This window comes from Falco punctatus (genome assembly GCF_963210335.1).
Source record: "Falco punctatus genome assembly, chromosome: 2".
Classification (NCBI taxonomy): Eukaryota; Metazoa; Chordata; class Aves; order Falconiformes; family Falconidae; genus Falco; species Falco punctatus.
The window spans coordinates 22950747-22978742 of NC_137581.1; the positions used below are offsets into that span (position 1 = coordinate 22950747).

General features: G+C 46.6%; 1 protein-coding gene and 1 long non-coding RNA gene across 8 annotated transcripts in view; one reads left to right on the forward strand and one right to left on the reverse strand.

Moving 5' to 3' along the window:
• Positions 1-25926, forward strand: part of LOC308059320 — a 38535-nt gene extending 12609 nt beyond the window's left edge. For 2 of the 3 annotated variants that reach the window (XR_013926199.1, XR_013926201.1), the window contains one exon: positions 14186-25926. This is a non-coding gene — a long non-coding RNA (uncharacterized lncRNA). The remainder of the gene's footprint in view (positions 1-14185) is intronic. The other variant, XR_013926200.1, reaches the window with a different exon arrangement.
• LNX2 (ligand of numb-protein X 2) overlaps positions 24831-27996 on the reverse strand; it is a 64729-nt gene continuing 61563 nt past the window's right edge. For all 5 annotated transcript variants that reach the window (XM_080376409.1, XM_080376411.1, XM_080376410.1 and 2 more), the window contains one exon: positions 24831-27208. In XM_080376409.1, coding sequence (XP_080232535.1) covers positions 27073-27208 — 136 coding nt within the window. In that variant the 3' untranslated portion in view covers positions 24831-27072. The remainder of the gene's footprint in view (positions 27209-27996) is intronic.

Consider the following 27996-nt stretch of genomic DNA (forward strand, 5'->3'; position numbering starts at 1 on the left):
TCCTACCCTAAAAGCTTTAAAAGTAATTTAATTTCTCTATGCTGCCATTTTCCCTCCCACCTGTTGCTTTGTAAGGTTAGCCAGCAGGCTCTCCAAAGAGTTTTCACTGTTTCACTTGATGTTCATACAGTGAAGTTCATCACAGGGATACGGCTACCACGGCATAAAAAAGGACTGTGCATCACCTGAGCCATAGTCCTTGACTGCACAGCTACTCCTCACCTGTGGGACACACAAGGAAAATCTTTTAAAGTAAACCCCAATGAAAAAAGTTCAAGTTAACGTCGCTGGTTGGTTCTGGTATACCCAGAGCTTGCCACATTCACCCCTGGCTCACCTCACGGAAGAAACTGAGTGGGCCAAGGTAACTCCGTGGTACCCTGAGCCCTCCTGGCCGGGCAGGCTCTCTGGGTGCTGCTGTCATACAAGCAACTAGGAAAATACCCCGAGGAAGGACAGCTCTAGAAAAGGAACCGAGTAGTATTGCTATACAAATGCAGTTTCCTTTTCCTAGGTCAAAATACATTTCACATTGGAGTTACGTAGGAATGGGTCACTAGAAGAACGTCTCCTTCCTTCTGGTTTATCAGCTTCAGATTTTTGTCATGTTTTGAATATATTTTTCCTCCTGCAGCAAAGATTCTGATATGGAAGGAAAATAACATGGCAGGTTTCTCATTCCAAAGTTATTCTGACATTGTCAATTTGATCTTAATGTAAATGGAAGAATGAGGCATCTTTTCTACTGCGGAGTTGGAATAACCTTCCCTCCTCCCCACCCTGCACGTACATGCACTCTCTAGTGCTGCTAGCTGTAGTAATTAGCTCAATGTGCTAATGACAGTTTCCAGGGAGAACACTGACAGGATTAATTAATGGGTGAATTTCACTTTAGTAAATGTATAGGCAATTTTCTAAATGCAGATGGCACCGTCCACCCTGACAGGGGCTCATCCTAGAGCTACTTAATACAGTAAGTGTCTGGGGAAAGTGTTTAATTTGTAATATGCTTCATGATACTGTGTCAGGTTTGCGTGGCAGGTTTTGGTAGGGGGGGGCACAGGGGCGGCTTCAGCGAGTTGCTGCCAGCAGCTTCCCCCACGGCCCGCGGGGCCAGTGCCAGCCGGCTCCCGGAGGGACCCGCCGCTGGCCAAGGCCGAGCCCACCAGCGACAGCGGCAGCGCCTCAGGGGCTGCGTATTAAGCAGGGGGTAAAACCCCCGTGCGGCAGCGAGAGAGCGAGCGCAGCGGCCCCGCAGCCCCGGGCGGTGCGGAGGGGCCGGGGGGCTCCGGGCGCCGCAGCAGCGGCTCCCCCAGCCCGCGGGGCAGCCCCCGGCGGGGCAGGCCGTGCCCCCGGCCCACGGAGCCCGCGGGGGAGCAGCTCCCCCCCGCAGCCCGGGCACGGGGTGCCCGCAGGGGGCCGGGACCCGCGGGGGCCGCGCCGGGGCCGGCTCCGGGCAGGGCCCGTGGCCCCGCGGGGAGGAGCCCGGGCCGGGGCCGGGCCGGGGGCGAGGACCCTCCCCCGAGGGGCAGGAGCGGCCGGGACGGCGGGGGCGGCACCGACCGTAACCCCCAGGCCCGGCTCCCCGGCGCCGCTGGCAGGGAGGAGGGAGCGGAATCGGGGGCGAAGTTCAGCCTGGGGAGGAGGGAGGGCTGGGGGAAGGTGGTTTAAGATTCGGGTTTATTTCTCGTTCCTCAGATTTGATCGGCGATAAATTCAACTAATTTCCCCGCGTCGAGCCTGTTCTGCCCATGACGGCACCTGCTGAGCCATCTCCCTGCCCCCATCTCAGCCCAGGAGCCTTTTGCTGTATTTTCCCTCCCCCGCCCGGCTGAGGAGGGGGTGGCAGAGCGGCTGTGGTGGGCGCCTGGTGTCCAGCCAGGGTCAACCCACCACAGATACTCATCAGAAGGGAAATAATGCTTACATTTGCTTCCCAATGCATTATTCATTTCTCAAAAACTTGGAAATGTGGTGTCCTTTTATATGTTCACCTTTCCCAGACCTATCCGTTGAATCACAAGAAAGGAATGAATGTGCAGTGTCATTAGAGCAGAGTCTCAGGTGTTTGTCCCGTCAGCCTGCACCTCCTGTAAGTCACAAGTTTTATTTTGTATCATAAAAGGAAAAGATAGCAGGAGGACCCTCACTTTGGTTGTAACACAGGCTAAAGACTGTGACATACATTAAAACCTCTGATTGCAAGCACCAGTCCTGACCTTTCAGTTCCAGGGAAACTTGGACCCTCATGGTGTTTGCTGGTGCTTATGGTCCAAGCTCCTCCATGAACATGGTATTCAATAACTTAATTTTGCCACACAACATTCCCAATCTTAGTATGAGGACAGAAAAACAATGTTCTTGTCAGTCAGATCCCAGCAGATTTCAGGATTTTGCAGTTTAGTTTCCTTCTGGCAGAGTAATCAGCAATGTAAACTGTGCATTACTCTTTGACTATGCCTTTCTTATTTATACATAGATAACTGTTGTTTGAACAGAGGTGTGCACCTACAAACATACCTTCTCTTCCTGAATGCTCAAGCCAGCTGCCAGTGTCCCAGTGCCAGGTACCAGTTGTAAGTGAAGGATCGACCCTAGTCAGAGACCTGGGGGCAGAGAACGGTGCTTGACGTCTAGGACGGTGATCCTAAAAGAAAGGGATGGAAGTGTGAGACTTGGGAGAGATTGGCCCCTGACAGTGCACACTTACAGGAGGATGTACAGGCAGAGTAAGGAGAGATTCTTCCTTGGTGTACCCTTCTGGCTTAGGAAGAGTTGTATTTGTGTGCATTCATGTACATGTTTATAAGCATGAATGGATATGTAAGTATATACTTGTAGAACCATGTATTTCCATTTTCTTAAGCTAGAGGTTGCATTACCATCTTTGTTTGTAATAGCACTTGATTGTTTTGGGTTTTTTTTCTTATGCTGTTTGTATCTGTTGGTTTAACCCCAGCCAGCAACGAATCACCATGCAGCCGCTCGCTCACTTCCCCCTCTCCCCTGGTGGGGTGGGAAAGGCAATCAGGGAAAAAGGTAAAACTCATGGATTGAGATAAGAACAATTTAAAAATTGAAATAAAATTAAATATAATAATAATAACAACAATTGTAATTAAAAGGACAGGGAGAGAGGAATAAAATCCGAAAGGAAAAACCAAAACCAAACCCCAAGTGATGCACAATACAATTGCTCACCACCCGCTGACTGATGCCCAGCCAGTCCCTGAGGGGTGATCCCAGGGCCCTGGCCAACTCCCGCAGTTTATATACTTAGCAGACATCCCGTGGTATGGAATATTCCTTTGACTAGTTCAGGTCAACTGCCCTGGCTGTGTCCCCTCCTGATTTCTTGTGTCCCCTCCTGATTTCTTGTGTCCCCTCCCGATTTCTTGTGTCCCTCCAGCTTTCTTGCTGGCAAGGCCTGAGAAACTGAAAAGTCCTTGACTTAGTATAAACATTACTTAGTAACAACTAAAAACATCGGTGTGTTATTAATGCTGTTCTCATACTAAATCCATAATGCAACACTGTACCAGCTACTGAAGAGAAAATTAACTCTATCCCAGCCAAAACCTAATCCCTTTTACAACTCATCTGTGCCTTTATGTATCTCATGCCTTGTGACAACAATTTCCAAAACCTCAGTGAAACAGTACTTCTCTGTTTCTTTTAAAACTTACTGTTCTTTGAGAAATAGCAAATAGTCATTCTCTTTTGCTTTCTCAATGTCATTCATAATTTAACATATCACTCACTGTCTTCATTCTTTTTCTAAACACCAGTGTCCTCATATTTGCAGTCACTTCCCATAAAAGTCATTCCGTACCTTTAGTATCCTTATCTCATTGTTTGTCAGTTCTAGCACATGCTTTTAAGGTAGGGAGACCAGAACTGTATACAGTATTCAAGGTCTGAGTACATCCGTACTATGTCATAATGGTGTTTTCTATTTTGCTCTCTGTTCTTTTCCTAATAACTCCTGACATCATATTTACCTTCTTGACCACCACTGAGTAATGAGCTGGTATTTCAGAGAGCTATTCAAAGATCTCTTCCCTGGTGATAATAGCTGATTTGTAGCCCATCACTGAGCATACATAGTTAGGATTGTTTTCCCCCACGCACATTATTTACCATTTATCAATGTTGAATTTCATCTTCCATTTTATCCTCAAAGTCACTCCACAGCATAAAATCCATCTGCAGCTTTTCATAGCCAGTTGTCATTGTTACTCCCTGACAATTTTGCAACATCAGCAAACTTTGTCACCTTACTATTCACCCCTTGTTCAAATCACTTATGAAAATGTTGGCCAGCACAGCTCCCCAGTGATTATCTCCTTCATTGTGAAAAACTGCCTCATCTTTTCCACTTTTTGTTTCACATCTTTTAACCACTTTAGATTAGTTATTAATCCTCATAGGAGGATCTTTCATGACAGCTCCATTTCTGTAAGAGCCTGCGTGAGGGACCCGAGCGAGAGCTTTTGGGGAAAAAAATAGTTACAGCACAAAGTTCCTTGTGCACAGAGGAAAAAGTACTTATGAAGATGGGTAAAGCAAACCTCATCGTACCTGGAAGGAAGATGCAAGCAAGTGGGAAATTAAATAACTGAGGTGATTCTTTGGATGAAGAGATGCTCCATGGGGCCAGGGTGTTCTCCCAGGCAACCAGGGCATCTCAGTCCTCGCAGAGCTTCAGACCCTGACTAGAGAAGGCCCTAAGAAACCTGATCCAGGTTTTAAATTGTGCTTTCCAATAGTCAGTGCAAAGTCCCAAATCTCCATCCACAGCACCTGTGACTCTGGATATTTTATTTGTCAAGTTCTTCTGTAACTGTCCTGGCCAAAGGTAGTGTTGCTCTAACCTTCTGTGATGATCCCCATGTGCAACCCAAATCATGTCTTTGAGCAGCACCTGCATATGAAGTCATTTCATGCCCCTCATTTTTGATAGCAAATTATCTTTCTCCCAGACAAATCTGATATTCCTTGTCGTTTATTACTACAAATTACTGTAATTGGAGATAGTTTGCTATTAATGGGCTGTAAAAAAAGGTGAATCACTGTTTAATTCAAGCTGCCATTTTGTGATTTAGTCATGACTTGCCTGTGTCCTTCAGGCCAGCAGCAAAGGTGCTGTATGAACTGCTCTGTCTGGAGAGTGCAGTGAGCTCCCCACGTGGAACTGGGGCTCGAGGGTGCAGTTCATCACCCTGGTACACCTGACAATGGAGAAAGTGATTTATTTCTCAACTGAAAGGGCACAGCAACGTGAGTAGATAAGCCCACTGAGGAAAGAGCATCAGCTTTTCTTTGATTCTCTCACTGCTCTCTGTGCACTTGCCTTGGCAGTAACTCCCCTGGGCTTGGTGCAAAACCCTTGAGCCAAACCTGAACAGCTGTATGCTGTGTTCACCCCCATCTTACTCCTCCCTGGGGGCCTGCCACTTGCCTCCAAACTCAAAGCTTTGCTCAAGCTTCAAAGATCTGTAGTCTCAGGAGTCAAAAATATCTATGTAAGTATTGCTTATGTTCTTCAAATAACTAAAGTGGTAATTTTCAGCATTTCATTTACAGTGCTTGTTTATTATTTATTCATAGAGCTTAGTTTTGGAGATAAAGTCATGGACCACAACATCACAAAACAGTTCCTGTTCCATGTTCATCTCTTGAGTCTTCATCACAGAGGGAAGTGTGACAATGTATATTGCATACTTCCTTTGTCTTTATCATACCTTAAATAGTCTTAATATTAATATTAATGCCATACATAGTCTAAAAAGAAACCCAGACTCCTTTAAGAAGTCTTACATCATTAGCAGTTCAACAGATTGCACTAGCTAAGCTTAAAGGGGGGGTTGAAAAATGATGTGATTATTGCTGTGAAGTCTTTTGTGGATGCACGGATCCTGCTTTGGTCTTGACTTGTGCTGCTCAATGCTGTTACTGTATGAAGCAGCCTCAGCAGCTGCTGTAAATTGCATTTCTCTTGTTTCAGCCCATGCTATGTCATACCACCCATTGAATTGTGCAGGAGCTACATCTGTGCCATGAATCATGACTGAAAAACTGATCTGGCTTAAAAATAACTATTTTGCAGGTTTCTTCAGAGGTGAGGCCAAGAGCCCTGACTCTGTTCACAGTGCGCCTGCAAAATGGTTGCTCCAGAGCCAAGGTGTAATGCGGTACCAGGTGGGCAAAGGAATGTGCTGTGGGACTGAGGGGCAGAGATGTATGGCTGCTCACTACAAAGCCACAGCCTCACGTGGAGACAGTTCTCCATTAGCCACTGCTCTCATCTTCTTCCCCTGCCCTTTCATTCCCACCCACCATGCTACCACCTGTGCTATACTGGCACGTGTTTTGTGACTGCTGAGCCAAACAGCTGAAAAATGCCTTTGCGAAAAGGTGTGTTATTCCCCATCCAAGTAAGTGCAGTGGTCCTGGTCACCCGGTGCTGCATGAATGACCGTGCTGGCACAATTGGTGGCAGACTAGAAGCAGCAGCAAATGCTGAAGGTGGGCAATACCCATGCGTGGGCAGGTATTCCTGTGTAGCTGGCTGGTAGTAACACCCTCAGCAGTGGCATTGACTTTGCAGTGGTGGGATAGATGACACTGTCAAACTCTAGCAACAGCAAGAAATATTCCTCAGTACTATGACAGTGTCGCTGAGGTATTGCAGAAGTGTTTCAGGTGGCTGGGGGTGGGGGCAGAGGGCTTGCTTTGTCTGCTGACTAATGGTGGAGGTGGCAGCACAAAGCAGAGCCTGTCTCCTCAGAGGAACACACATGTCCTGGGTGTGTGTTGCCAACATTGCCAGAGCCTGATATAAAAATAATTCTTTGTTATCATGCACATTTGGAGTTATGCACAATGGTAGGGTATTGGTGGGTCCCCATCACTACGCTGGAGCCCAAGGAAGAGCCCAAACACACAGGCAGAAGAGTTGGTGGCTGCTCCTGACCATCAGAGACTCTCCATGTACATGTAGTTGTGTCCCTCATATAGACTGCACAGCTGTTGTGTATTAAAATGCACAGGTCAAATACCGCAGTGGCACGCTGATGTGTTCATATTAACACCTTTCCTTCTGGTCTCCAGCTAAAAGCCTTTTCTAGGATATGGGACAGAAGAGAAAGTTAATGCTGTTCAGCAGGTTTCCACGTCAGTTTTCCCCATGTGTGCACCTTTCCTCTCCTCATTGTGGGTCAAAATAAAGCAATGCTCCAGCATTCCCTGTGAGCTCAGGGCACACATGGCAGGCAAGCTGTGGAAGTTGACAGCCCGTGACTGCCTCTGAGCCCTCTGTCTTGGTAAAGTGACTGTCCCCTGTGTGTGTGCCATTGGGCTCTGCAGGGGTGGGAACCAGCAGGTCCTTCCTACACCCCTGGAGAAGGCAGGTCAGGGTCGTCTCTGGCATGGCAGGAGCTGCTCGTCTCCCCACATGCCGGTAAATCACACCCAGTTCCTTTCCTTAATCTGCTGAAGCAAGCCATACCATTCCCACATCACCCAGCACTGCCCCAAGAGTGTCTTGGACCAAGTAATTCTCAGTTTACTTTGTCCCGGGTTTGTCCCAGGCTGGCTGTAAATCGCACAGGTTGAGTGTGTCTTCCCCCAGATCTTTCTCAGGCCAAGAGCACCCAGGTGAAAAAAGCACGAATCTTCAGAAGTGTCCCCAGCCCTGAGGGCAACAGAGCCCTGGTGGCACCTAACATGGGTGAAGTGCTGAGGCATCCCGGGCATGGCTTGGCCATCAAGGGCACAGGAGCTCTACATGATAACAGGACACTGGGGGGAGGCTCAGACAGCCCGTTGCTGCCTGTGCACACAGGGTCAAATGGAAAGGCAATGTCCTGTCATCCATCGGGCATGAAATACACTCCAAGGTAAAGGCTTTCCAAAGATACTCACTCACAGGGGCAGCAAATCTGGACTGTAGCCTCCAGATCCTGTGTGCAGCCTTCTCAGGAGGCTTCTCTGGAGAGGGCTGTGCAGAGAGCAGGATGCGTTGCTGGGAAGAAAAGGCTCCACCAGTGTAGGGACAAAAATTACTGGCAGGTAATGCATTTACCTTGGGGGCAACTGTGTTCACTAGTTGTTATTTTCAGTTGGTGCTATGGAAGGAAACACACTTCTGTCCATCTTCAGAAAAGAATGGTGGTGGATTTCTCCTGGGGGAAGGAGGGGTGCTTAGGGAGAATTAAAGGGACTGCAGCTCTTCCATCAGCGCAACCTGGCACACAGTGTGCTGTGAATTGTTTTCCTGGGAAAAAGGCTGTGTCTCTGCATCCAGCCTGGAGAAAGATGCAATAAGCAGCTATTAGTATCATGTCTGCAGGTCGCTGAGCGCTGCAGTGAGCTGGTTGTCAGCTCTGCACCAGGTTCCTGCCGTCTGCGCTCTTCGAGTGAAGAAGCCCTTGAAAATCCATCCGTTTCTTAAAATGGAGAGGTCTGATGAATTCATCTGACAGTAACTACGTAATAGGACCAGTTTGATGGTGTTTGGTTTGCTGGTACTGTATTGTTTCTGTGCTCATAAGCTTCCATTTTTAGTAAGTTGCACATTTGATTGCTTTGGATTTTGGTTTGCTGCTGCTCAAATTACCGTGCTAGCCCACACCTCAGAGTGGCTAGTGCCAGGCTGCTTGCAGACTTTTAAGACAGTCTAATTGCCCTGATCTTGGCATACTTAGATCAGGGCTTAATGCTCTCTCTGCAAGCAGTGGGAAGGGAAAAATACTTGTGGGGGTGGCAGGAAGGGATTTCTTCATCACTACCCAGGTTTTGCTTCTGGGGTGTAGAGGGAAAACTTAAACCCAAGTCTAGAACAATCGAAAACAATGACCACATGATTTTCTGGGTTATTCAGGCTGGGTTCTGTTGCAAAGCATCAGCTTGATTGGCAGATCTGATCATAATTTTCTGTGCTGGACCATGTCAGAGGTACCCACCAGGTGAATCCCAGGGGTTTTTGGGGAGTTGCAAAGGCAGGGGCAGGAGGGCAAAGCCAGCCATGGCAATGTTGCTGCTGTCCTGTGTCTCCTGCTAAAGCGTGAAGAAATGGGGAAAAGCTTTGTTCTTTCTTTGTACCCTCACCAGCATGCCCGCAGCTTTTCCACCGTCTGTCTGTGCCTGTGTCTCTTTCCATACCACACATACACAGGTAAAAGCACGTTTGGCAAGAGGCAGGGTGAAGGATCTCAAAAGCGCATTCCTTTCCCTACTTGGGTCTCTTATTGCAAAGATAGTGTCAATTTTTATTGCATAAAGTAAAGGCTAAACAGCATCCATCCAGGAAACACCAGAAGCCAGGCCTGTAGCAGAACAGCTGAGGTGCTAGACGAGGAGCTGGTCGCCTGGAGAGCAGCTGATGCTTTCTGGCTGGCTCTGCTGTTCTGCACCAAGGGGGGCATCGTGTTTGTGACTGCCAGTGTGGGACGGACCTCGAGCTGCCTTTATCGGAGACAAAGGTGAGTGTGGATACCTGTGGGGTTTCATCAGTTTGTAGTGGAAGAGTTGGTATGTGAGGATGTAACTGGCTCCTGTGATAAACCTCCTTTTCTGCCTCCACCACACTCCTGTGCCTGCAGAGGACCTCACAAAAAATCCCAGTTTCTCATAAATTTCCCAGGGTATATTTTCTTTACAGAGCTAAAAGTCCGGAAAAATCAGCAAATGCACACAGTTGTGCTATTTAAGTGTTTTCCCCATCACAGTCCTTTTTGGCGTGTGTCTTAGGTGCATGCCCAGGTGAGCTCCCTGCTGACCTAGCTTCAGCCTGCAGATCCTCCTCATAAATTTGGATGGAAGGGAACCTCAGATTGCTGGGGCAGACTGCCTGTCTATCACAGGCTATTACATTTCATTTGCTTCTGTCTGGAGCCCAATTACTTGTGTGGAAATACAGGCATCTGGCCTTGAGCTGCTATAGCTATTGCCTTTGGCACTGAGAGTTAGTGGTTACGCACCCTGGCTGGTGGACGCCTGCGCTCCAATACTAAGCTGAATTTGTGTGGCTGCTGCTTCATTCCTTGGTTCCTGCTGTGGCTTTCTCCTCTATATCACACGGTCCCTCTGCAACCCCTGTTTTCTCTCTCAACAAGTTCATACAATTTGTAGCAAGGTCAGCTACCAATATCCTTTATAAACTCTTCAGGTTTTTCACAGTAGCATTTTCTCAAGTCTTGAAGTGCCTTTGTGTGTGTGTGTGTGTGTGTGTATGTGCAGCTTCTGAAATGTTGAACACCTTCCAAAATTGCAGAGGCCAGAAGTAGATACAGTGTTAGGGTCATCAATGTGCATGGTTAAAATATCCCCTTCAGCCCTGTTTGGATCTGCAGGGACTGCAGGAGCCCTTTAGGCACACAAGGGATACGTTTTCCCACTTTTCCCTTGAGTCCTTCCTTGGTCACAGCCCCGCTGTCTTGCTCCCTGCCCTACTTCTCTACATCTGGTTCCGAGATTCAAAAGCCTTTTCTTTGTAGGGCTTGGCAGACTGAGAAGTCCAGCTTATGGTGCATGGCTGTCCTGTGCCTACCACTGGTCCCTGGGCCACCTGGAAAGGTGCTGCTCTCTTGGCCACCCAGAAGGCCGCCAGACCCCATTGACTTCCAGCGAAGCCACCACATTCCGCACGCTGACAGCTGCTTGCTGAGGGGTCAGCGGCTGGCTCGTCACTCCTTTCAGGGGTGAAATCTTAAAAATAATTTCTAAGAAAATCCTTTCCGCATCTTTTAGAAATGGAGCGATGCAAGAATCTGGCCAGATAATGGAAAATGCAGGAGAAAGCATAAGGATCAAAGATGGTAACGAGGCAGAAACCAAAGTGAAGGTCCCAAAGGCTTGGGCATACATCTGCGTGACTGAGCTCGCCAAGCCCTGCTGTGTGCTGGCTGCTGGGCTCCAGCTGCTCCTGGGCAAGCTTCTAGGCAGTGGCAAGGTGAAGCAATGGGTATAGGCAGGGACAGGGGCTCAGTCCAACCATGACATTTGGCCTTCCATGAGCCGGGGAAAGAACAGGGTCAGAAAACTGCTGCAACCCAGATGGGATGGTGTAACCTGGCCCAGCACACTCACCTGGCTGGGTTTTACATCTGTCCTGGCAGCCTGAGTAATTGCCCCCAGGAGCTGCTCCAGCATTTCACACATCAGGCCCTGCTCTGAGTACTGAAGCACTCACTCAGGAGGTTACTGTAAAAAAACATTGAAAATCATCCTGGAGCAAAAGCTCATGGGACCTTTGCTGTTGCCTGTGCACCCCTGTGCAGCCTGAGCACCTTCAGCCTTTGGTAGTAGCTGTGAGCAGGGTGGACGGTTCAGCTTTCTTTCAACTGATGGATGCATAGTCCATTGCAAGGACTTGAGCCAATTTTGCACTGGTGCAAATGGATGCAGCTCCTATTAAGTTCAATGCAAAACCAGGCGTATAAACCAAAGCTGAATTTCGGCTGGAGTCTCTTTATTCTGTAATAAATTCCTAAATGGATTGTCAGATTCGATATTCTCTCATAAATGTCTAATTAAGGAAAAAGAGAACCTCTGCTTCATAAAATCCCTGACTGATAGTACTAATAAAATGTCATAAATGCAATGAATGTTGTGATAATGCTTTTAGAGACTAATTGCCTTTCATTATCATTAGCACAGAACTGATCAGCACCCAGACTAAGATGCCGCTGTGCCGTGGTGGCATCGCTGGATGCAGGGCAGGGATGGCCAGGAGGAAGAGGAGAAAGGAAGGGCCTTCGTGTCAGTGGCCGGGTTTTGTACCTTCCTCACTTGTCCCTGGGCTGGACACCACCTTGTGGCCCCGGGAGCAGGGAGCCCTGTCCCCAGGCCCTTAGGAGTTCACTGACGGGGGTTGTCCCTGTGCATGGTCTACCCTCTGTCCTGCAGAGCGTTACCCTTGCAGCAGGGAGCTGAGTGTGAGGATTGGGACTTCCACTGCGGCCATTTGGGGAGCCCCCAGCTGTGTTCAAGGCGAGGAGGGGGCTCCTGGCCCAAATTGTGTACCCCTGGGCAGGGATGCAGGCAGAGCTTTGCTTTGCTGCTCCCCTGGCATCCCACCAGTGTGCTTTCCCTGCATCACACGCTTGCCCCCACACCCCAGCCATACATGGGGTTTAAAGTTGGAGATGGTTGTGGGGAAATTATATGCAAATATGCAAATTATTTCATTATGTTGCTGGCATGAAATGACATGCACAGAGTGGATAAAAGCTTGGCAGCTACAGAAATGGGGAAAGCGAAAAGGAGTTCAAAGAGGGATGCTAAGCTCCCTCATCTTCCTCTTGCCCTCCGCACAAGCAAGCTGCAGGAGGAAAAAAGCCTCCAGGCTGGCCTGGGAAAGCGTGACATCTCCACCTAGCTTTCCATGGCTACCTCCATCACGCTTGGTTAATGCAGCTGAACATCAATGCTTTGGCTGGAATTTATTCACATATCAAGCCACAGCTGTGCTGCATTTGCAGTACGTGTGTATTCTTCCCAGCCTCGTCTAGTAAATTGTCAGTGGTAGAGAGGAGATGGGACCAGGAGCTTCTGTTTTATTTATTCTCTAAAGCAAAAAGTCAAGACCGGCAGTAAAAAAAAGATATTTTTCTTGCATGATTTGTTGTCTAACACAGCAGTGCTGGGTGTCAGGGAGGGGTAGGACAGGACATGTGAAACACCTGGAGTTACAATGCCAAGGTTGTAAAGTTTGGAAAGAATATGCGTAAATCTTCCTGACACATATTTTCTCACCCCTGCCTGGTGTCGTGCTGGCTGTTGGTTAGATGGCTGCACGATCTGAGGCTTGAGGCTGCCAGCACTGACCTGGCATCGCTCCTGCCCTGAGCACCACAGCTGACCGGGGAGCCCGCCTGCTCCAAAACCCTAACCCCGGCTGGCTTCTGGTGGCTGTGTCCAGCCTCATGCTCGGAGCCTCAGCAATTAGATCATTTAATAAACCATCTCATTTCGGGCTGTTTTGTGTAAAGCATTTTACCTGGCTTTATTTCTCACATTGCTTTGTATTCCTTCAAACTCCAACCCTGCAAATCGATGGGGTGCCGCTATTGTTGCCTCTAAAATGTTTACTTCTGGCTCTCTTTAGGACCTAAAAGGCTGAAAACTGCATCGTAATTGCCCAATTAGTCCTAATGCTGCGTAGTGTTGACTGTTTAGTTACCATATATTGTGTACAGAACTAATTGTGGTGAAAGTAAATGAATGTGAAGGAAACAAACAAGCTACTAGAAAATAATTACTTGGAGTGTTTCTTTTTAGTACCTGTACAGCAGATTTCATTATAGTCAACAGCTTCTAAAGCTGCTTGAAATAGTGGTATTTGTCATTTTCATAGAAACTTGATAATGACATTAATTTATCTTAATGGTCTGTTCTATTGTTATAAATAGTAAAATTAGCTTAAATTGTCTTGCTTTTGCTGGTTTTGGATGGCTCCAAAGGGCCCCACAACAGCAGATGAGTAGATAATTTGGTGTGCTTGACAGATTTCCAATAATTTGTTATGTGGAACATGAGGTAATGCTAGTACCATTAATGTTCATTTTCCTCCAAATTCATTACTGCCCTTTTCCCTTCTATCTTTTTTAATGTCTGGGCCATTTTTCTATATTTCAAGTGGAGCTACAAAGCCTATTCATATTCAGCTATAGTAGCTATTAACATTCTGCACATAGAGAACATCATGTAGAAAAACAACTCTTTATGAAATGATGAGGCTGGTGGCTATTTATGCTGCAAAGTAGGTAAAATGGGTTGTTTGCTGGTATTAGGGATTGGCTGTAATTAAGTCAAATGTAATTTTAAAGAAATTTAAATGTTTTCATTTTTATAGCCAAGGTAAAACACAATTCAGGGAAATTCTAAGATGGTGTAAATGCATTAATAAAAACTATTTTCCCTGTTTTCTACTGCTTCTGTTTAAACTTCACTGAGGATTTTATGCACGGCTAGTTATTTGCACAATATTTTCTACCCAATTTAAACCTAATTAGTCTTGGGAAAGTATTAAAATTAATGGTACTTTTATGTGGGTTTGCTGATACGGTAATGCTCTGAACAAACAGAAGAGCTTTCCATCAGGGAAGCATTATTTTGCCGCCTTCTTTTCTTTCTTTTTACTTTTGCATTTAACCAACGTTGGCATCCTCTTCCCCTCCAGGTGCAGAGATGCAGAGCAATAGAAGGGGAGGACGGGGATGAGGTTTTGCTGTCCATATTTCACCAGAGCGTACATAGCATATATAAGAACTCAAGGAGAAGCAGTGAGACAGGAGGCTGACTGCCATGAGGTGACTGTGGAGGGATGCCCAGCAGCACGGCCACGTCGCACCATGTGGCAGGGGAGCAGGGGCAGGCCGGGAGGGGAGGGGGGCTTTACTCGGGGGAGGATGCCCTGGTGGTACCTCGCTGCTGAATGGTGGTGGTGGTGACCCTCCATGCAGCCAGGTGGGAGAGGGGTGGCCCTGCAGGCACTCCCTTTCTGCTGGAAGGCGCTTGGTGAGATGTAGATCTTGGCAGACCAACGTGAATGCTTCCACCAAAGTACGTTGTTTTGATGAAACTTCAAAGAGAAAGCACTCCTGAGTGATGAAAGTATTTTTGAAAATTGCCATTTCATAAAAGCTCAGAGTTGTCTTTCAGGAAACACTTCACTGAGAAAATCCTTTACTTATGTATTGATTTTACATTATTTTTAGATTTCACAGAACCACAGAGGGGTTAATGTGAAGGGAGCTCTGTGTGAAGGTCCAGCCCCCTGCACAAGCAGGGCCACCTCAAGCTAGTTGCCCAGGACCGTGTCCAAGTGGCTTTTGGATATCTCCAACGTGGGAGCTGGTATTTCTTCAGTTTAGGTGTATCAGGCAACATGTGGCTCTGAGAGACCACAAATTAACATGATAGTCAAAACAATGCATTTTTTTAAACTTGCCTTTTAAATCAGCTCCTGCTTATGCTTGATGTGAACATCCACCCTCTAAGCCCATGTCCCAGCACTACCACTTGGCTGGGACAGTGTAATGATGGGATGCCCTCTCCCAGGTTTAACCATGCAGGGTGGCCCTCAGCTAACCCTCTCGCCGGTCAGCGGGCACAAAAACCTCAGGGCTGGCTCAGTCATTGCTCTGGCAAACACCTACCTGTGATCCAAAGGGATCACCTTCCTGGCCTCCCTGCTGCTCATGGAGGCATGATTAGAGGAGATGCTTGGCCTCTGGGTGAGCGAAGCTGGCTGAGATGGGCCTTCCCTACAGCTGCCAGTGAGCTGCATGGGCATTTTCTCTCCATGAAACTGGGTACCCCAAAGGTGGGTGCCGTAACACCAACTGGCATTGCTGCCCAGCTCCCTGCAGCTGACAGCAGCAGCCAGCAAGGGGTGAAGGCACCTGTGTGGGGTGGCTTGTTCCTGATTTATGGAACGTTACCCCTAAAGAGGTCACATTTCCCTGGCAGCCACAAGACCACAAGCTTTAAGCTGGGTTTTGCCTGAGATGCATCATTTCCAACCCAGGAGCGCCTTCCAGGAGGTGGCTTGAGGCAACGGCTCCCCCAGGAGCTCCCCCTCCTCTCTGAGGATCCCACCCCTTGGGACTCCTTTGGTGCCCCATTTTTATGTTTTACCATGTGTGCTTAATGTTGTCTGATGCCTCCTGCATCCCATGAGGAGAGATGAAATCTTTGTGGATTAAATTTTCCTAACTGCTCTTTAAGAACAGGCTCTCTCAGGTGCTTTACATCTGACGTATTTTGGAATATTCCTCCTCCTCCTCTCTACAGTAAGATTAATCTCACCTACCCTTAGACACTATTGTGTGAAGGTTGGCACCTCCCTTTCAAGATGGGGGGGAAAAAAGCTATGCCCATAGTGTGAGTCACCTGATTTATTTTAGACAACTACATTAGGATGAGATGAACAGCACCTGAAAGTGCCAGCTTCTCTCCATTAAGGAGAAAGGGATTCCAAGCTCCCTGGTATAAACATTAGGTATCAATATGACATGTATATGTGCCTGGGCAGAACACCTCTGTCCTCATGCCTCACATCCAGACCGTCGGTGGGAGAGAGATCTGGTGGAATTCTCCTCCACCATGAAGGTCCTGGGTAGCTCAAAGATTCCAAAACTACAGCCATGTTTTACTTCAAGATATGAAAGTGTAATGTAATTACGCATTGCTGAGTCTTTCCAGACTTCCAAGGCTTATGTTCCTCTCCAAGTGTGGGCTGAAGGTTACATGCAGTCTACCCAAAGGTCTGTTTTTCTGTTTCTGTTTTGTGTATATGAGATTTAAGTATTTTTTTAAAAAAGTTGTGCTGGTCTTATTTTTAAATTCTGGGGATGCCACTGTGCACGCTGAATTCTAAGAAAATCTTTTTGTCTGTTGCTGCTCCTGTGCTGAGAAATACATTGACTTGACTGAGCATTTATAATTAAAATATCTGATATTCAAAGCTTCCAAAGACTCACCAAGTGACAGTCAGACACACCTGGCTGAAGCTGGAAATGGCACATTTTACTTGTTGTTTGCAAGTATCTGTCACAACATGCCAGGTTTGCTCCTTGCTCCCTGGTTAGCTTTTATCTGTTTGACAATGAAAAATCATGCTAAACAAAGGGGAAATTTGCATCGCGAAGATGCACCTCTGTGCTCAGCCTTCCACCCTTGTGATGAAGTCGATAGCTGTTTGTTTCAGCATCACAACCCCTACGACTGGTAAAAAGAACTCTCAACCCCAGGTGAGCAGCTCCTTGTTCTTTGCTGTGGATGGGAGACAACGAGAAAGCAGCATCCAAAGGGTACAGCTGATTGATGGAATGTTTACCCTAAACCAAGGAAGATGTCCACCCGGCTGGTCATTTGGAAAATAACAACTGAAGAATGAGCTGCGAACCTCACATCTTACTCGCTCCAGTTGCCTTTACCTGGAGTGCCCGAGAAGAAGCTGTGTCCGGGGCCTGGGGAAGACCCTGCCTGCTGGTGGCAGCTGGTGGTGGCATGATGGCGGGGCTGGCCCTCACAGTGGCTCTGAGCAGGGGGCTGGCAGTGTTGCCACTGAAACCCCTTCTGGGGCTCTAACACGTGTGTATAAAGGTTGATTTGCTTTGGGGCTCTGCACAGAGGAGTGACTTTGTTTAGGGAGCAAGTTTTTGGTTTAATTGTATTTCAGGTCACAGGTGCTTGAAGGCTCCAGCCATGGTCAGCAGCAATAGCTGAGGAGCTGTGGCTTCTTGTGCCACAAAGGCAAAGCCAAGCCATTACAGAGACCTCTTGTTGGTCATCCATGTGCAGCGCAGTCATGTAGCCTGTGAGGCCGTAACACACACAAAGACCTGGACGTAGTTGATCTATTTGCTAATAGGATGAACTAATTGTAGCAATAAATGATGGATTTTCTAAAAGCAGACAAATTCATTAGACTGGGGCAAGTTCTCCTCTGCCACGTGGAAGATGGGGGTGCAGCAGCAGCCATCTGCCAAAAGATGTTTCTGCAGTGCTTCTCGACCGGCTCCACTCCTGGTAAAAATTCCCTCCCCCTACCTTCCTTGCCAACAAAACCAATGAGACACAAAAATAAAATGAAGTAAGTGTAGGCAGAAGCCCAGCTGCAGGACACCTTCAAAGCCTGCCCTGGGGTTGAACCACCTATCCTGGCTGTAGCTTGCAGCAGCAGTTCAGGTCCAGGGTGGCAGGGTCAGTCCTTCCCAGATCTTTGTACTTTGGGGAAGGTAGGCTATATAAACGGTGAGGGGAGGGTGAATTAAGAGAGAAGGAAGCAAAGGAAAAATGAGCATGAGGGGTTTAACCTAGCTAAGACTGACTGACAGCTGTGTGAGGAAGCAGAGCTGTGCCTCAGGGAGCTGCAAGTCTGGAAGAACAAACAAGTGAAATTCAGCCTTGCCCAGGCTGGACCACCCAAAAGGCTGGTCCAAAAACTTTGAAAATTATCTATAATTTGTTACCTATAATATGTAGGTAGTTACAGTTAGTTTTATGGGTAATACATAATCTATACGTCGTAAAAAAATATTATCTATAAAATATGCTAGAAAATGATCTACAGTTTCCCTGTCCTGAGGTTTTGATGGATTACACACCGTCATTCCCAGCCACATCCGATCTGGCTGGGAAGCAGGATGCTATCAAAACATGCCCTTGTGCAAGCACTGCTGTGGCAAGTGGCTCTGGGCTCAGACCTGGGGTTTCAGAGCATGTTGGTGGAAACGGGTGCCACCCAACCCCTCAGAGGTACCCGAGGAGGCCACCGCAGCACAGGTTCACACACATGGCCATTGACTAAAGGAATACTTCCCTGTGAGTATGTGTCCCAGGAGGCTCAGCTGATGAAAAATAATTTTCTATGATTTATGTCTCACTAGATTTCTGGCAGATGGTGGATTTTTTTTGGGGTGGGGTGGGTGCGGGTGGCAAAGCGTTCCATTCAAGAACCTCCTTGCGAAATACAGTTTCTTTAGATTGCAGTTCAGGTTACTCTGGACAGCTGAGAGATACGCCCTGAAAACACAACTGTTTTGGTGTCAGGGAAGGTACTAAAACTCGCTTCGATTATGCTAGTGTCCAGGGGAAAGGCAGTGAAACGGGCAGCAGCCACGCAGGCTGGGGGATGGCCCGAGGGGAGGACGGCTGGGGCGGGAGGTGGGTGTGCTGGGGGCTCTTCTTGCCTGGCTGAATGAACCAGGACTGGGGAGCCAGCCCTGGAGCTGGCTTCGGGGAGTTGCCGGTGGCACTCAGCGCCCACTCTGCTTGAACGTCATGGTGCAAAGGTGTTCACTGGGTGAGAGATGAAAATGTGGACCAGGATCCAACTCTGCACCTCCCATGGTGAAACCAGTCCCACTGAGGATACTGGAGGTCCAGAGCAGGTTCAGACCGTTTTTCCTGTGGAGCAGATGTACTGCAGAGTGCCACCCTCTCTCTCCACCACTACCACCCACATGCCACCAGCTAGCCCTGCCCGCTCCTACAGTGCCACAGTTCACCCAAGAAACATTTCAACACCTTTGGCCCCAGCCAGCAAGTCTGCTCTCACAGCAGCTGAGAGTAGCTGCTCAGACTTCTCGGTCACTGGTTGTCTCCTGTAACTGGGAAGCTTCTCCTGGCGCTGGCACTGGCTGTTTCAGACACTGTTCAGAGGAGTAAGGGACAGGGTCATGGGTTTCCAAAAACACCGTGGCCAGTGCTAGAAAGCAGCAGCTGCAGCATGGCCTAATGGTGATCACCCCTTTGGCATCCACCCCTGCAATGGCCAGTGCCAGGAGAAGCTTCTCAGTTACAGGAGACAACCAGTGACCGAGGTGTTGAAATGTTTCTTGGGTGAACTGTGGCACTGTAGGAGCGGGCAGGGCTAGCTGGTGGCATGTGGGTGGTAGTGGTGGAGAAAGAGGGTGGCACCCTGCAGTACATCTGCTCCACAGGAAAAACGGTCTGAACCTGCTCTGGACCTCCAGTATCCCCAGTGTAGAGGAGCAGTGGGACTGGTTTCACCATGGGAGGCACAGAGTTGGATCCTGTCCATCCTCAGCCTGGTTCACATGCAAGAGGCATCAGGGAAAGAGGGACACTCGCTTTTCCACTCACCTGGAGAGTGACGCCGTAGACACACCTCTGCTCGGTGGGTGAGGAGCTATGCAAGGAGGCTGATGCAGCAGCAGATGTGGGCTATTTCATCCCTGCCTATGGGGCAGGTTAACTGGGATGTAGGAGAGGAGCTGGCTGCTCTCTCAAAGATCAGCTGTAGCCCACCAGCCACACGCCAAAATTTGCCAATTATCACAGCCTGAATTCGACTGAGCCGAGTTGGAGATGGGGTAACAAATTCAACAAGTCTCAGAATATTTGCTCTTCTACCCTGCATGAACTCATACAGATCTACTTCTCAAGGTTTATGGTAAAACCCATTCATGCAGCTCAGGCCAGGCTGGAGCTCTTTTCTGCGTCGTTAATTCCTTGGCTTGTTTTTCTTTTTCCAAAGTTCTCTACAGGTCATTCCCCCCAAGTGCAGCAAGGGATGGAAGAGCACATTGAAACCATTATTGATAAACAGTTGCGTCTCAAAGCTACACAGAGCCATTATTTCACAAAGATGTGAACAAAATGGTTTTGCATCGTGTGAATTATTTTCCTATTTGAAACACAGAATTTCTCTCAAATAGCTTTAAAACCCATATTGTAGTGAAGCATCCAGTTTGTTCCATTAACTACTCACAGAGTCAACTGCAGAACCACTGTTATTAATTTCAATGGAAAGCTAAAATGCAGTTCATTTTCTGTAATTGCAGGCCCATCACCTAAAGACCCAGGAAAAGCTTTTAATCCAAAGCATTTTTAGAAGGGTATGATTACATCACATATCTTCATAAGGTGCACAATTACCAGGGCGTCAATCACAAAGAAACACAAAGAACCAAACTTCCTGGGCTGTTAAGAGACATCCCCCTCCACCGTCCTGGGGCTGCTGGGGTGTGGGGTGCTGGGGTGGGTGCCAGAGGTGGGGGACCTCTCTGGGACCTCGCCATGGTGGGGAGCACCAACCCCAGAAGCTGTCCCAGTGCCAGGCTGCATCCCCAGTGCTAACAAGGCTGGCAGTGATGGAAAGCCCCAAAGACTCCTTATGCCTCCCCATGCTGCAGCCAGCACGCTACCTGTCAAGAGGATGATGCGGAGCGAGCCTGAGCCTGGAGGAAGCATTAGCGGGCTGCAAGATGCCTTGGAAAAAGCAGCACTTCCAGTGTTGTAGGGGAGTGGCCATGCATCACTGCAGCAAGATGGTGAACAGGGAACACGCAAAAAAGTCAGAAAAAATGGCAGAAAGCTTGGGAAGAAAAATCTGAGGGTAAATGCTATTTTGTTCAAGGATGAGAAAGACTTTGTGAGGTGCAGAGTACTCAGCTGAATAGAAATTCACCCCAAAGGCACAGGAAAACCTATTGCAGCTGGATGGCTGACCCAGGATCCCTGAACGAGCTCTCCAGGATGGGATGAGGGCTGCAGTGGCATGGTGGCTTCTGTCCTGTCCTGGCTGCCCTCGTGGACATCATCCCGTGCCAAGCTGCTGGCTACACTCACACCACAGCCAGAAGGGACTGCATGGTTTTAATCCAAGGTCTTTACTACGCTGATTCTATTAAATAAAAAAAAATTACATAGCACCTCTGGCACGTCTGTGGGAAGAGGAAACGCCAGCTGGAGGGAAGAAGAAAGGAAAACCTTTGGGTTTGAATTATTGCTTGACTGTTTCGCTCAAGGAGGGACAGCCATGATCACCTGCCGCAACTGAAGCCTGCTGCAGCCTGGGGGCATATCGGTAGGACCTGCACCCACAGGCAGAGTTTCAGTGCAAGGCCACCATTTCCAAGCAGGATCCTTCGTCCTCACAAACTTGACTTATGGAGAAAACTCAGATTGGTGGAAACCCATAGATGCCGGAAGACCAACTCACTTTGGCGTCTGACATGCATTAACAGCACTTTCCCCTTGGCTCTTGGCTTCAGTCCTCTCCCGCTTTAAGCACTGATGGATGCTGAGCAGTAGCTGCAGCAGCAGAGGGGCGAGAGAGCTGAAACTGTTTCTTTCCAGGGCTGCTTCAACAGTATGGAGGACCCACCTCCCGCTGCATCCCACGAGGGACCATTCAATTGATTGCAAAAAGAGCTGAGTGTACTTAGCACCTTGGTGGATGAGGACTAAGGTGGGTGATAGGGATGGCAGAAGTAGCTGTTTGGGAAGCAATTTAATTAATAAAAAGGTAAGAAACAAAAAGGTCAAGTCTCGCCTCTGCTGTGCTGTATTTAATCTGCACGTGTACACAAGACTTCAGGCTCCCATTTTTGTGGGTTTTTTTGTTTTTTTTTATCTAGCTCATTTCCCCAAACATGGTAACATTTTTTAACTTTAGTGGATGACATTTTGTAATATGTTTAAGGATCTGTAATATTTTATGCTTGTAGCTTTTTTTGCAATTGTTGTTCCAATATGGCACTGATGCTGGTATTAAAGTTTAATATGATTAGAAAGCTCAATTGTATAACCAAGGGGTTATACTCTTTATCTGTTCAAATCTGATTAAAAAGCTTCTCTTCAGTAGCTTTCCACAATCGCTTTATAGCAAAACCTGGGAGCAAAGCCACCAGCACTTTGGTTTGTCCCAGATTAAAAGAAATACCAAATGGGTTCCTTAATTGCATACCTCATTCATTACCATACAAATCTGGGTCCAAACTGCAACCCTGGCTTATTTGGCTTTAGTGGAGCTGCTGGCTGAGAAAGGGCTTGTGCAACCGGCTGGATACCCAGGCTTGCCCTGAGGCTGGTTGAGGTTCAATACTGATCTGCTTTAAGGGCAGGGAAAAAAGCTTTTTGGGCCTGCTGCCTGGAGGTTTCACCCCCATACACTATGCTCTGGGGGTAAAGCAGAGCTGCTAGATGAACCCCCTACTGAGCAGAGACTGTTTTGTGTGCTATGGATCCACAGCATTAGGCAAGCCTAGCTCTGAGACTGGAGTTAGAGAGCGCTCCTGATGTGTTTACATGAACCTTTGCAGCTGCACCTTCAAAGGTGGGGATGGCTGTTCTGCTGACTACCTCCCTGCAAAACACCAAGGCTGAGACACCACGACCGCTGTCTCCTGTGTAGCCAAAACTGGTATGCGCCACCGCAGCACGCTTGATGTGAGATGTAAAGCAGCCTGGATGACGCTGCCTCTTGGCTCTAAACCGGAGTTTCCACAGCTGGTTGCTGCAGCCAAGGCAGGGCAGGAAAGGTCTGGCAGCAGAGTTGAGGTGTTTAAGCCGGCTACTACTACTTGAGAAGGAGGGTGAAATGGGGCAGCCCCTCCTAGATGAAATATTTGCCCCTAAGAGTCGAGGAGAGGCTCTTCCCTTCCATCTCTTGTCCAACTCCTGTGATGGGAGCAACTGGCTCTCACTCCTCCTTTGGCAAAGCAAACCTGGCTTTCCCCGCCAAGGAGCGTGCTCTTTCTGCTTGGCTGTGCTTGCAGCCCCCAGATTCCTCCAGCATAGTTTAACAACAAAAACAACCCTCGAACCCAAACACATTCCTTCTAAAAGAGCTTCAGGCACAGTGAATGCCATGGCCTCTGACGGGACTCTCAGGCCCCCGGTTTCTGAGTTGTCTGGTTTCCTGCATCACTCTGCAGAAGGGAGTTCACCACCATCGTATCAATTGCAATGCATCACCGACACGGGCATTGCACCTGTCTTGCACTGCTAATATTCAGGGGACCCATCCATCCAATATGGCAACGAACAGAAGGACAACACCAACATTTAGCCAGGATTAAGCCTTCTTACCTATATAACATTATTTGACTTGTCCCAGAAGCATAAAGTCTAAAGCCTTCTCCATCCTCTGGGCGACAAGTAATCTATGAACTGTTCTTCAGTAGCTGGACAGATTTACACCAGGTGCGATGAGGTCACTGCAAATCATTTTCCATCTCTCCTTTTCGTATGTGTTGGATGAGATCCACTTTTTAGGTAAGTAAGCTTGCCTAGAAGTTGCCTGAGACAACTGGGATGTCTGTGTTCACTGACCTTCCTTGGTGTTGCACCATCTTCTTGGGTTGTGTGGCATCAGACACATGGCCTTAACTCTATGTTTGCCATCACTGCTGCCCTGCCTGGCATAGTCATTCTTTTAACTCATCAGAATCTCCTACCTTGGCTCCTTAACAAATTTTTATGATCCATTGGGAGTAAATGGTCAAGTTTCTTAACTAAAAGGAACTTCCGATATTATCTGACTCATGCTACAGCTGAGAACCAGGCTTACATTTTCATTATACCCACCCCAGATCTATTAGGGAATCTGCAAATAAATTAATTCTTAAATTTTTTGTGATCTTGAATTCACCCCTCAGTTGTTCTTGACTCTAAATAGGAAGTGGAAAGTGACAAATGAAATATCTTCAGATTTAACTTCCTTGACATGCTGTGAAGCAGAAAAAACTGTTTCACATTTTTCACTGGAGACCCCCAGGATTGGTTGGGAAAGGTGTTCCTCCCACAAAGCTCCAGCACACAGATGTGTGTGGACCACCACCTCACTCAACAGCTCTGTGCACCTTCAGGTGCAATAAAAAATTCATTAATTTGTAAATCAGAACTGATGGTCTGGCTCTGAACTTACAAGACATACAAGAGCTAATTACCTACTGGCAGACGTGGCTGGTTTCTTCTGTGTTTCTGTACATATGCATGGTTTTGTTTTAAAGGAACTCATCTATTTGTAACACGCTAACTGCTGCAAGGAGTAAGAGTCCAGGTTCTGGGCAGCTTTACTGCAAATCATTAAGAAATTGCTTTTAGACTCATTCCAGCTTTACAGACGTCTAAAGATAGAGCCTACTTGCCTGCAGGAGATGGAGATGGGAACTGATTACCAGGAGGCTCAAGTTTCAGCTGTAAAAATGATGTTTCCAGCAAGACTGTCTCCTTGCATCAAATCTCTGCTGTGAAAACATCCTCCAGCTGACTGGTACCAGCTGGCGTCGAGGGGGAAAGAGGAAACACTGTTTGTGGCTAAGTACCGTAAGGCACAGATCTTACCTCCACTTTAGAAACACTTCTCAGTGCTGGAACTACCAGTTAAACAGCTGGTATGTTACTCTGGTGGGATGAGGATGCCCTCAGACTCTTTTGGTACATTCACTAACTGTAATTTATGATAAACCACAGCAGGAAAAAAAAAATAATCTTTAAACTGAGCCTGCATTGAGCTACCCATAGCTTTCGCAAAGAGTGAGGCAATACTTTGAATTATTACAATGAGTAGAATGAACTTTTATTTTCATTCATCCTTCATTAATACCATACAATTAGATAGCAATATCTGGAGAAAAAAAAAATCTTGAAATAATTTAAACCAGAAGGCACAGAAAACCAAACCCAACTATGCAGCTACAAGAGAAAGGGGGAAAATGATTCAGGAAGGGAATTAATTCAGAAGGGTTTTATCGCTAGACATTCTGATCAAAAGCTACAGCACACAGAAACAAAACCGCACCGTTTAAGCTAACCCATGCTTTTGTTACGTATACATATAAAAGAAAAAAAAAAAAAAGAAATCTAAGGTTTTGGATGAAAAGTATAATTTTAAAAATAAAAAACATTAAGTCTAGTACATGTGTCAAAGTCGTCCCTAACATCTACACTAAGATGTACTTTACAAAAAAATCTGCAGTGAGAGCAAAGCATACAGTTCAACAGCATCTGGCGACAGGAGGAAACTTGATCTCGAATCATTTAAAAGTATCAAATCAGTTTGGTGTTTGCTTCAGGAAGAAAGATTCTCAGTACAGTAATATACTGTAGAGGACATTCTTCTGTATTTTAGTATTATGAAATTAAACTGATTGGATACATTACAGAGAGGAATAAAACCACTTCATTCATATGAGATTTTTACAAATTTTTTGCAAAACAGTAACTTTATTTCTTTTGAAAACAAAGCTACTGGAATTAATGACATGCGATAATATGCCCAGATATTACACCAGCTAAGTTTGAAAATAAAGTTCATGCTTCACAATTGAAATACGCTGTGATTCTCAAATACATTCTCTGGTAATTAATAATACAATACAGAGGTCATTCATAAAATCAGTTCAGGTTGGGAACCTGGTTTATAAATTAAGTTCTTTTTCAAATATGCAGAACACTGACAACACACAGGGTTAGCGCCAGGTCAGCACATTTCTTTCTGCACTCCACCCCTCTTTTCTTAAACAAAACGGGTGCTTAGCCTGCAAATACCATGGAAAGGCAAAGTCTAGAAGTTACAGGTTGGTTTGTAAAAATACTAAATACAATCCAAGATAAACAGTATTACTCTTACTGACAACTTAATAGCAGGTGCTCTCTAAAGGGAAAAAAAATAATCCTGAAATGCAAGAGAGATCGTTTCAGCATTTGATATCAAGGCATTTGCACATTTGTCAGGAGGTGACAGAGTAAAAGTGAACTTTGCAGCGTACTTTGCAGTTGGACTTGAATTCAAAGAGCCTTCCTTCTAGCCTGCCCACCTGTAAACCATAACATATGGGTTCTCAATAGCTTGCTTTTTTCCTGGAACTAATTCTCTCATTTAGAAAGTACAACTCAAAGTATTGTTTCCACACATGAACAAAGAGAGCTGACAACTACAATAGAAACAGTAAAAATGACCTTTGTAAAAATGTTCATCAAAATTCTCTGACATAGCAAAACATTTGTTTTTAAAGTAAAGTCTAATACTGCAAGCCATTCACTCAAAGGTGACCTCGGGCACGTGTACTCTTGCCAGCATTGCAACAGGAATTACTTCCACTTCCTTGTCATTATAGGATATAAACTCTGTAATATATTAAAGTTTCCTAACAAAGAGTCCAATTATTGCACTTTATAAAAATTCCAGTAATATCAGGCTTTTGTCCTGCTTTTCTATGAACACTGATGCCCTGCAAGAAAACTCTGGGGGACCGAGAAATTTCTGATGAGTAAGATGGATTACTTGAATCAGTCTGGAATACTGAATCAAAAATGGAAAGGCTTACAAAATGAGGAGACGTACCTTTGGAAACGGATTTTGATTCATAGCAGCAGATAGATGTGTCACTCCAGTACTGACACACATTCTCTTTGCGAGGAAGAACGGGCACATGGCTATTACGTTTATATATATCACATATAATTTGAGGACTGTGCAGAGAAACCCAAAGAACCACTAAGTTCTTCTGCTGACTCTACAAGCCTGACGGGGGAAGCTCAACGACAGCCATAACAGAGTGGGAGTTTCTCTGTGAGCTCGCATATATTTGCATTTGCATCAGCAACAGATATAGCAAACAGAAATGGCTATTTCAGGATGGAAAGATATATACAGTAAGTCTGAGAGGCCCGTAAAAACCAGAAAATACAGCAGTTTTGGCCCTGCTTATAACCAGCTGTATCAATAGGGGAAAAAAGATAGAGGAGATTTTTGTGCCAGCTATCTAGAAAAAGACACTGCTTGAACTGAAGGGATTCACAAATCTATATGAGGCTTCCAGGCCAGCAAATCACGGTTAAAGTTACTTTGTTTCTCTGCTCCTTCAGCATGGGAACCAGTGCAGAATGGCTCATTCCAACTGTGGACAGTCCATTTACAGCAACAATCATATCACCACACCTAAAAAACACAAGAAGAAAAAAAAAACCCAAATGATGACTACTGCTCTGCAGTAACTACTATACACCAACAAACAGTACTTCATTGCTGAGGTGACAGGTTTGCATCAGGTTGAAAAGCGTAGCTAAAAAACGCAAAGGGGTTCAATTCTAAGTCTGTTTTACTGCTGAAACTCATCTGGGAAATTCCCAAATCACTAGATTTCAATTCTAACACCAAGACAGTTCTGCATTAAGAGCTGACCTGTAGGAAAACATGCAAAGAGAGATTTGGAAAGATCTAAGAGACAGGAGGAGATAATGAGATAGCACGTGCATGACAGAAGCATTTCTGTTTGTTTGTGTGGATTATAACACATTTACCCCAAACACGCCTTTACCGTAGGAGGTGTAAGTAAAGATACTTATGGTTACCAACTGCATTCCAACCGAGAACCTTGTTTTCAATGGCTTACAATTTTGTCAAATGTAACCACTTGGCTTGAAATCTCCCTCAGCAGATGGTTCAACTGAGAAGCTGTAGCATCTCTGTGCTTTGAAGCAGGGAACAGAAATTTGGGAGGGTGATGTTTGCCTGCCTTGAGAAAGTTGACCTTGAAGGGTTAGGTTTCAGTTTTTACAAGCTCAAGAGAAACTTCGAAAAGCATCTCAGTTCTTCCTCCGCTGAGCACGCTCCATCTCCAGGCATCTCTTCTCTGCAACTTGAGTGTGTGTTTGGCATCCTCCAGAGCAGTGGAACGTGACTCTGGAGATTCAACAGGGCTTTTCCTGAAACTGATCCTCCCAACT